Source organism: Ursus arctos, chromosome X (genome assembly GCF_023065955.2).
Source record: "Ursus arctos isolate Adak ecotype North America chromosome X, UrsArc2.0, whole genome shotgun sequence".
In the NCBI taxonomy this organism is placed as follows: Eukaryota; Metazoa; Chordata; class Mammalia; order Carnivora; family Ursidae; genus Ursus; species Ursus arctos.
The window spans coordinates 37884518-37894512 of NC_079873.1; the positions used below are offsets into that span (position 1 = coordinate 37884518).

Below are 9995 nucleotides of genomic sequence, written 5' to 3' on the forward strand. Positions count from 1 at the left end.
ACATGGACGACATAGCCAGGGACCAGTGGTTCTTCTTTGCTTGGTGTCCCTCATCTTGAAGAGGCCAAGGGAAGGTCTGAATGCTCAGAAGTCCCTCGGGCAGCCTCAGGTGTCCACATGAAGGGGGCCTGTGGCCTGGGGAGTGCAAGAGGTGGCCTCGGCATCCCCCCCCAGGGGGCCAGTTCGAGCCTTCCAGGCTTGTCATGGCTGGGAGGTTGGGATGAGCCTCTTCTTTTCCATCTTGGCTGAAGGTGAGACACTCTCCAGTCCTCCGAGGGGGCATCTTCTGCCATCAGGGGCCCAGTGGGGTGTGTGGGGAAGTACATGGTTGTGCTGGTTTGGGTGTAAAAGCAGGATCCTGGGGACGATAGTGCAGGACGGGGGGGGGACCCATGCAGGGTATGAGGGCACCAGCAGTGTGTTGAAGGCCCGGAGGCAGCCTACTCGGGAGCGGGGGGGTGAGTGGGAGCTCTCAGATGGGAAGAGGGAGCTGTATTACCAGAGCCTGCTTCTGTCGGGACTCACGTTCAGTTCTTCCAAATGGTGGGAATTGGACGAGGAAGCTGATGTTCGAAGTGGGCTCTCTGGATGGAGAAACAGGGTATCTAGGAGAGCTTCCAAGCGAGGTTGGCGAAGGTCCCCCAAGAAGGTTGTAGGTGGGCTAAACCTTGGCCGGGGGAGGGTCAGTGAGGGTCATCCCGCCTGTTTTTTCAGACCAGAGGTAGCAGCCAGAAACTGTTGCCCAAACAGTTGTGGAGGGTCACATCAGCGAGAGTGGAGGATGGCCATGGGAAGGGTCCCTATAACTAAACCTGTCTAGTTACCGTCCTGTTGCAAGCCACTCTGCTTTGCGACATGGTTTGGTCCCACTTCAGACAGACCAGGACTCCTTTTCCCCCACACGGAGATGTGAGATGAGAATAGACGCCTCCCTCCACCTCGCCCCCTTCTCGCCCACCCCCACGACCAGCACACTCACCCGCACCAGGTCCGGTGTGAGGCGCTTGGCCTGCAGCCATTTCTGGAATCTCCCGGTTTTCCGCAGGACGCGCTCGATGCTGCAGGTCTTTGGGGCTGCTGCTGAGGCACAGATTCTCCTGTCCGAGATGTCACTTTGCTGTTTGCTGATCAGTCTGGAGACCTCCACGGGGCGCCAGGTTTTGGAATCATCTGAGTAATTTGCAGGGTAAGAAGGCAAGTAGTCGGGAGGCAGTCCGAGGGGGGAGGCCAGCCAGCTGTCAAACCTGGAAGAAGAGCCCTTTTATTTTATTTATTTTATATGTATTTTTAAAGATTTTAAAAATTTATTTGTTTGACATGGAGAGAGAGACAGAGCACTAGCAGGGGGAGCGGCAGGCCGAAGGAGAGGGAGAGGCACAGTCTCCGGAGAGCAGGCAGCCCCACTCGGGACTCGATCCCAGGACCCCAGGATCATGACCTGAGCCAAAGACAGACGCTTCACGGACTGAGCCACCCAGGCGTCCCCAGAAGAGCCCTTTTAGGATCTGCCTGGAGCTGGAGGGATGAATCAGGGGCCAAGGAAAGACCAGCCAACAGACTACAGACAGGAGACAGGAGACGACGTCCCGTCTCATGCATTTCTCCTCCTTCGACTTGGGGGGGGGCGGGGCTCCAAACTCTTTCTGTGAGCATACTACTTTTGTTTCCTCAAACTCAGGGAAGTAAATTTGTGGTGTCAGAAAAGGTGAGGGCGAGGGGCGCCTGGGTAGCGCAGTCGTTCAGCGTCTGCCTTTGGCTCAGGGCGTGATCCCGGCGTTCCGGGATCGAGCCCCACATCAGGCTCCTCCACTAAGAGCCTTCTTCTTCCTCTCCCACTCCCCCTGCTTGTGTTCCTCTCTCGCTGGCTGTCTCTCTCTCTGTCAAATAAATAAATAAAATCTTAAAAAAAAAAAAGAAAAAAGAAAAGGTGAGGGTGATACACGTCAGACAAACTTTATCCTTTTCATGCAGCTGGCACAGAAAGACTAGCCATGACCCTTAAAAAAGAAAAAAAAAAGAAAGACAGACTAGCCATGGCTTTCTGAACTTCTTCTCCATGTAAAGATGGCAGCTTTATACACGCTGGTGCCTTAGATTCTCTCGATATCCCATCCCCAGTTTACACATGGGGAAACTGAGGCTTATAGAACTTCAGGGTCTCGCCCAAGTTCAGACAATACATTGCCGAGCAGAGGTGCAGACCTGGGGCCGTCGGTCAGCAGAACCCATGATCTTTCCTCTTCCCGACACTGGTTCTAGAAACAGTCCACCCTCTGACCGATGGCTGGGTCTTGGAACTGTAGTTCCTGAAGAGGCTTCTGGGCCTGCACTCGGAGGAGAACTGCCTCTCCATATTCCACCCTAAGTGGCCCCATCGATTATGCCTTCAGTCCAAAGATTTCAGTCATCCGTACCAACCAAGTCACAGCAAACAGTGGCTGGTAAACTATCACAAATTCAAAGCCACCTGGGATCCAAGAGGTGTGTAATGCCACACAATGGCCTGGTCAGTCCTTCATCCTCCCCGGGGGAGAAGCACTGGCCTAGCCCCCATCGCTGGTTTCCGAGGCCCCACCTTGACCCTTTTCTCCCGTCATTCTTCTGGCGGCATGCCAACATTCTCATGAGGGAAGAATGTGACAGCTTCTGATTTATGTAGGAAAAATTAGGAAGGTAACGTTTACTTTCCCGATTAATACAATTAGGCTTCTGAGACGTATTCTGTAGTTAATTTAAGTAAGACTCTGGAACTTCTTATTAGTGGGCATTACTGGACAACCTCATGATCGTGACTTTTGGGGGAATCAGCATTTTGATTGGCCCCAAACTCTACACTGCTTTGTTTTCTCGCTTATATGATGCAGCGTCACCTTAAGAGGCTGCAAGCTTCTCAAAGAAGGTGCTCCCAGCGGAACCTGGCAGTTAGCACCTTCCACAGTGCAGTAGAGCCGTTCACACTGCAGTGCAAGTAGGCCCGAAGAATTCTGTTTCACAACGTTGCCACAGATCTATTTAAAAAGATGAAACATGGTGGGGGCGCCTGGGTGGCTCCGTGGGTTAAGCGTCTGCCTTCGGCTCCGGTCGTGATCTCCGTGTGCCGGGATCGAGCCCCACATCGGGCTCCTTGCTCTGTGGAGAGTCTGCTTCTCCCTCTCCCTGTGCCCCTCCCCAGCTTGTGGCCTCTCCCTCAAATAAATAAATAAAATCTTAAAAAAAAATGAAAGAATGAAACATTGTGAACTAAGAGTGAATCACTTTCACGGGCAATTTCAGGAATGATCCTCCCCTCTGAGATTCCTGTAGCTGCTCTTGCTCCTGGGGGTTCAGCCCCCCGAAAGGCCTGTGACTGAGGATTTATGATAGGTGGCTCTCTTAGACATTGATCGTAGCAACACGCATGTATGAAACACTTAAGCACGCCAGTCACCATGCTAAATGCTTCGTGTGTACTAATTCAGTTAAAGCTGGCAGCAAACCTGCGAAGTCAGCACTGTTCTTAACCATACAGATGAGGAAACAAGCACAGAGAAGTAATTTGTCCAAAGTCACACAACCAGAAATTGGAGGAAGCGGCATTCAAGGCTCCAGAGCTTGCAATCTCAAGCGCTTTGCCATGGCCTGGCCGCCCTGTCATCCTTTTTATGACTTTGTTTGTGGGAACAGATTGGTAGGTAATATTATCAGGGGCTGTGGCTAGCAGTATCATAGTTTCCAGAGCTGGAAGCAAGCAAAAAGGTCATGGGGTCCAATCCACCCGAACCCCTCAACATAGAGGACAGGGGAGAGGTGTGGGGCAGAGCGACACAATAATAACAATATTGCGATGACAATAAGACACTCTTCTCTTGTATGCTCCTCATGCTTACATCCCATCAAGCACTAAGTCTGTAGAAATGCCTTCGGAAGTATTTCTTGCCTCCCTTTTCTCTTCTCCATCCCTCAGCTCTGCCCAGAGCCCTTCAAACATCCAGTGTCTTCCCAAAAGCTCTTAGGACACAGCTCACACTACTTAGAGCAGTTTACAGAGTTCTTTCTGGGCCCATCTCCTGCTGCTCCCCCTACAACCTTGCTTTGTTCTCATCCAACCAGTGCTCATCCTTGGCTAAGCACATTGTTTTGGGCCTATGCCCCTCCACTCACTGGGTCATGGGCCCATCCCTTTGTCTGAGATACTTTCTTCTATTTTCCCAGTGTCACCACTGCCTTCCCAATGGAAGGTAAACTCCTGCGGGGCTAGGACTGGGCTTTCTTCAACTTGGTCGCTCAATGCCTAGCAGAGGGCTGGGCACCAAGTTAGTGCCAGTGCATTTTAGTTGGCTGGCTGGCTGGCTGGGTGGGTGGGTATTCGGATGTATTGATGGATGATAAGTGAGTGGAGGGATACGTGGAGGACTGGCCGGCTGGCTGTCTGCAGAGGAATGGTTGGGTGGATGCATGGGCGGATGTGTGGATGGCAGAATGTGTACATGGATGCTTTTGCCATAAACTCTGGGACCCTGCATCTCCCGAGACCTCTGAATTGATTCGAGGAAGTGAGTTAAAGCAATAATTACTATCATCTTCCGAGATGAGAGACAGATGAGGGCAAGGGAGAAGAGAAGGCAAAAGCAAGCCTAATGATTTACTTACTTGACTGTGAGCCCTCCACTACTCAGAAGTATTTAAACTTCCTTTGGGACTCTGGGAGTGGGGGGTGGGGATGTAAGGCCAAGTGAGTTCAGTAAGGAAGGGGAGGGAAAGCACCTGTCTTGGTGAGAGCCCAGGAATCCCTAGGAGTAATTCTGATTAGAAATACTGCTGCTAAGTCCCCCACTTCCACCTTTCTTCCCAACCTATGACCTGCACATACATGATTCCTGATCGATCAGTTCCTGGTAGATCTCGCCAACTGGCATGATCGCTTAGGATTTCACCGATAGGCATGTTTTCAGCAGGAAGACTACATCGATCAGGTTTCCTCTTGTTTTCTGGCTTCCCTTAACTTTTTTCATTCAGGATTTGAAAGTCCACACGGAACACATGGGAAAACTGGTACTGAAAACATCGTAATGTTCAAAGGTTAACGGTTGGGTATGGGAGGCATCGGATTTATCATTAGCGTTCTTGCCAAAGAGAAGATAAGGGTTAGAAGGAAAGATGACATTCCTCTACCAATGACGGGTCTTCAGCTTCCCAGGCTCACTCTTTGCTGCCAAACAAACGAGTATTGTCCAGTTCTTACTGAGAACGTGGCCTGGCATGCTAATGCTTGCCTGGTTTTAGCCTGTCAGCCAAACATCTGAGAGTTCAGGCTGGGCTTTTTCCTAAGGTATCATCATAGTCTTTTGTAAAAGTGGGAAAATATTTGGAGATGGACAAGACGAACAAAGACTCTTAGAAATAGAGGCAAAGGATATGAACTTGTAGACAAGTTAGCAAACAAGGAATAGAAATGGCTAGTACTCTATGTTGGCTAATTGAATTTAAATTAAAAAATAAATTAATTAAAAAATAAATAAAAGAATAATCCAAAGCCAAAAAAGAAAGAAAGAAAGAAAGAAAGAAAGAAAGAAAGAAAGAAAGAAAGAGCCAGTAAGCCTGAAAAAAAGGCTCAACTCAGAAGACATACGAACTAAAAATAGTAGTAATAGTAACTATTTGTGAGCGAGCAAGAAGTGAGCTCTATAGCTAGAAATCTCCATTTGGGGATATATATATATAAAGTCTCCTAAAAATGCGCTATATTTTGCCACCCAGAAATTTCCACTTTTGGAAGTTTGTCATAGGAATGATTGATGTGCCCAAAAATCTAGCAACAGGGATTTTCAACATAGCACTGCTTATAATACTGAAAAGAAAAGAAAAAAACCCTAGTTGTCTCACAACAGTGGATTAGTTAAATAAATTATGGTTGACTGATGCGATTGAAAACCACAAAGCCATTAAAAATCAAATGGTGGATGTATCATTTGCAAATAGCTTCTCCCATTTGGTGGGTTTTTTTGTTTGTTTTGTTGATGGTTTTCTTTGCTGTGCAAAGACTTTATTTTTGTGCAGTCCAAATAGTTTAATTTACTTTTGTTTTCCTTGCCAAAGGAGACATATCTAGAAAAATGCTTCTCTGGCTGACGTCGAAGAATAGTTAACAATGTGGAAAGGTGTTCCTGACATACTGTTAAATAAAAGTTTACAGAAGAGGGTACATAGTATGATCACATCTTTCTGAAAAAAATTTTAAATCCATACTTAAAAAAAAGGTGGCAACGATATACATCAAAATGTTAACCAAGGGGTGATTTCTGGGCGGAAGAATTACACATGATTTTCATTTTGTGCTTTCTTCAATATTTCTGGAAAATTCTAAAATAAACAGATATTACTTTTTAAAATAAGGAAAGAGTTGCTTATGCTGTAAAGGACTATAGACAAGTCCATGTCCCCAGACCCACTTACGGCCTCTGTCTGGGGCTTTGTGCTTGAGGAATGTGCATTCTCAACATGGAGAGCCCTAAATCCCAACCCCCCTGCCCCGGCCTTTCCTGCTTGTCTCTGCACACATCCCTTTCGGGCGCACGTGGAACATAAATTCTGAGGGAGCTGAGGTAATATCCTGAACTTGAATGGAACACAAACCTATTTGGGGAAATGCTTCCTGAATTTGGCCAATACCTGCCTGGTGAGAAAAACTTCATTTATTGCCACTTGGCAAAGAGCAACGGCACGATTCATTCAATCTTGTTTCGTTACCTCCAGGAGGATGTGAACCTGGGACTCTCCTTCAGTTGAATCCCATAATGGCCCTCCCTCCTGTTGGAAAATCTGTCCGTATTCTCCCCGCCTCCTTTGTCTGAGGAATCAGCTCCACTTCACCCGTGTTCTTGGTCCTCTCCATCCCATTTCTTAGGCGGGATGGAGATCTTGTGTGTGCTTCCAACATTTCCATCTTTTACTTTCTGTCACATGGAGTTGGTCAACCAAATGACTCTCTAGCTGAACCCACTGGCATCCTTCCTGCCCCTGATCCCACTGACCTTTCTCCTGGACTAGAACTGGTCCAGCTGCCCCTGCCAGCATCAACCAGTCCATCCTGCACACTGGTTTCCTTTTTAAAATTATATTATTATTATTTTTTTAAAATTATTTATTTGAGAGAGTGAGAGCACGCACAGAAGCGGGGTGGTGGGGGGAGGGGCAGAGGGAGAAGCAGACTCCCTGCTGTGCAGAGAGCTCGACGTGGGGCTCGATCTCAGGACCCTGGGATCATGACCTGAGCCAAAGGCAGATGCACATCGCTTTCCAGGAGATCCTTCCCAAACACAAGTCTCATCTTGTCTCTACCCCCCTAGACTCTGTCACCATTGCCTGCAATAGAGCTTCCCCAGTTGGGAAGGTCTTTCAACTTTTCGCCATGTGAAATGCCTTAAAAAAAGGTCTAATGGGGAAAGTCCACATCAATACGATATCTATCATCTTGCAAAAGGGCCATATTTTTTATTGATATTGTCTGTTCATTAGATCTGTTTAGTGACTAAGTTGAATAATCAAATAGGTCTTCAGTTAATACAGATCAGAAATCAAATTATTGTAAATTAATACTATTTGTTTGGTCACCAAATCTTACGTGCCTCAGATAGGTCCCTGGCGGGGAGGACTGAGGAAAAAAGGCCTACTACAAAGGATCTTTAGTATGGAAGAGGCGGGGAACCGCTGGCCCACAGGTGAAGGTCCCAATTCCTTGGCATGGCATTCAAGGCCCCGGCCCCATCGGCCTCTTCCAATTGCCTCCTTGTACCACGCCTCCACATAGGCCTCATGCTCCAGCCACTAAGTGCTTCTCACCTCTCCCTTGTTTTAGCTGGCCCTCCTACCTTAAGCCCTTCTCCTAAATTTCAGCTCATCCTTTAAAGGCCTGTCTCTGAATGCCTTCCCCAGTCCCCATTTGGAATTCATGTTCCCCTCCTCTTATTATTGTTACTTGTAACATGGCTCTCTCCTCCTGAGCCCCTCGAGGTCAATGACCAGAGTCACAGCGATGTCACTAGAGCACCTGCTGGGTCCTGGCTGTGGTCAAGACTCATTGACTATGTGCCGACAGGCTTGAACTCCAGAGTGTGATACCATCCTTTGGGGAGATCCAAATGCATCACCATTTTCTAAACTTGGGTTTTCCTCTGTATCAGAAAATTGGTTCAGAAACTTGGGAGCAAACCGTGCTGGTTTGAACCCCAGATCCGCCACTTACCAGGTGGTAACCTTGGGCAAGTCACTTAATCTTGCTATGGCCACTCTCTGAGTAATGAGTGCAAAGCATCATCGTTCCAGGATGGTGATGCGGAGTGAATAAAAATGAGCTTTAAAATGTCCGTCACATAGTAGGCCTTCTATTAATTTTACTTCCCTCTTTTTATGGGAAATGAACTTGGCAAACTCAATGAACCCAGGCTACTCAATCCGTAGAAAAGAACACTCTCAGCTCCCACTTCAAAAGAAAACTCTGGATTTAGCATCTAGGGCTAGAATTCAGCTTCTTACCTTACCCCCCTCCCCACCCCAACTTCAACCCATCGCCACTACGATTACATGACTTTGCCTCGGCTCCCACCCAGAAATCGCATCCCGACTCATTCCCCACAAACTCCTGGACATCATCACCGCGAAGGGAACAGGAGTTCGCCCCTCCAAGTTATCTAATGGAGATTCTGACCTTATTTCTTCTTTAAAGAACTTCTTGCAAATTGATGTCCCGATGCAGGCATTGCATTTATCAAGACCGAGGAAAGTCCTTCCCAGATTGTAGCTGGTTCTGATTCGGGGCCCCGGAGAAGGAGAGGGAGAAGCCAGCGAGGAAACAGAAACGCTCAGGGCTGAGACCCACAGCAGCAGGACCGGCCGGCCTGGGGAAAGCCTGGCAGCTTTAGGCCCCAGCCAGGGCTCCATCTCCCGCTTGGGATTCCCGCTGCAGCCTTCAGAGGCCCACTCAGGGCTGCACAGAGGTAGGTCTTGGCAAGAGAGAAGGGGGCTGGCTTCAGGGCGCGGACCCCATGCCAGCTTCCCCAATTTCTGTTGGAGGATGCTGAGGATCCTGGGGCTAACAAGGCTGGGGAGGAGGTGAGGAAGTCCATGGACGATGCTGATAACACCGTTTCCCAGAGTTACTCTTCCTCTGTCTGGGGCGGCTGCCTGAGGCTGGGGAAGGGCTGACTGGCAGATTTCGGGAAGGACAATGGTCAGGGCTTCCCTGTGCGGTCCTTTCGACAAACACAGGATATCCTGGCTGGGCAGGAAAGGTCCATTCAGGATGTGGGTCCAACCTGGATTCCACCTGGGAGTTTCAAAGATTCCTGAAGGCCTCCACCCTCCACTGTTTCAGTTCTGGGCACGTCTGTCCCTATGGATTGCACGTGCGCGTGCACACCCCCCCCCCCCCCCCGCAATTTCCCCCCTCTGCAGTGGATACTTTGGCCCGCCCCCTTGACTAGCCATGCCAGCCCCACTTTGATTCTATTTGGCTGTGAAATAACTCGAGGTCAGTCTGCTGGCCATTGAGGGGCACATTTAACACTGATTGGAATGGCAAAAAGTTTTGGCTGCTTCGGGAATAGAAAAACTCAAGTTAGTCCACGTTTTAGCTCCTCTTACAGACCTGAGCACGGAGGGGAAAGGATTTGGTGGCCTCTGATGTGACCCGGGAGCATCAGAAAGATTCTTCTGCCTGCACCCATCTGTGTCTTTCCCTCTACCCACCCCCACCCGGCCTGCCGGTCGCCCTTCCCTTCTGCACCCTGCCTCCCTTCTCCATGGCCAGCCTGACTTGGTGGCATTAACTGCCCCACAATTGCCTTCCTCCTGGCAGCAAGATAAAAGCCCACAGCATGGAGTGGAAGGGAGTGCTGATTTAGGAATAGAGAGAGCGTATGAGGACCAAATCAGGGAAGGCAGGCTTGGGACAGGACAGGGGGAGAAAAGGCAGAGAGGAGGGGGCCAGAGATGGTCTCAGGAGAATTGGGGAGTTTTGC

General features: G+C 49.0%; 1 protein-coding gene across 1 annotated transcript in view; it reads right to left on the reverse strand.

The window, feature by feature from the left end:
* DIPK2B (divergent protein kinase domain 2B) overlaps nt 1-9176 on the reverse strand; it is a 40948-nt gene extending 31772 nt beyond the window's left edge. Inside the window, exons 1-2 of the mRNA XM_026513347.4 lie at nt 8684-9176; nt 980-1244 (exon numbers count right to left, since the gene is read on the reverse strand). Of these exons, the coding sequence (XP_026369132.1) occupies nt 980-1244; nt 8684-8916 (498 nt within the window). The 5' untranslated portion in view covers nt 8917-9176. The remainder of the gene's footprint in view (nt 1-979; nt 1245-8683) is intronic.
* Nucleotides 9177-9995: the final 819 nt, after the last annotated feature.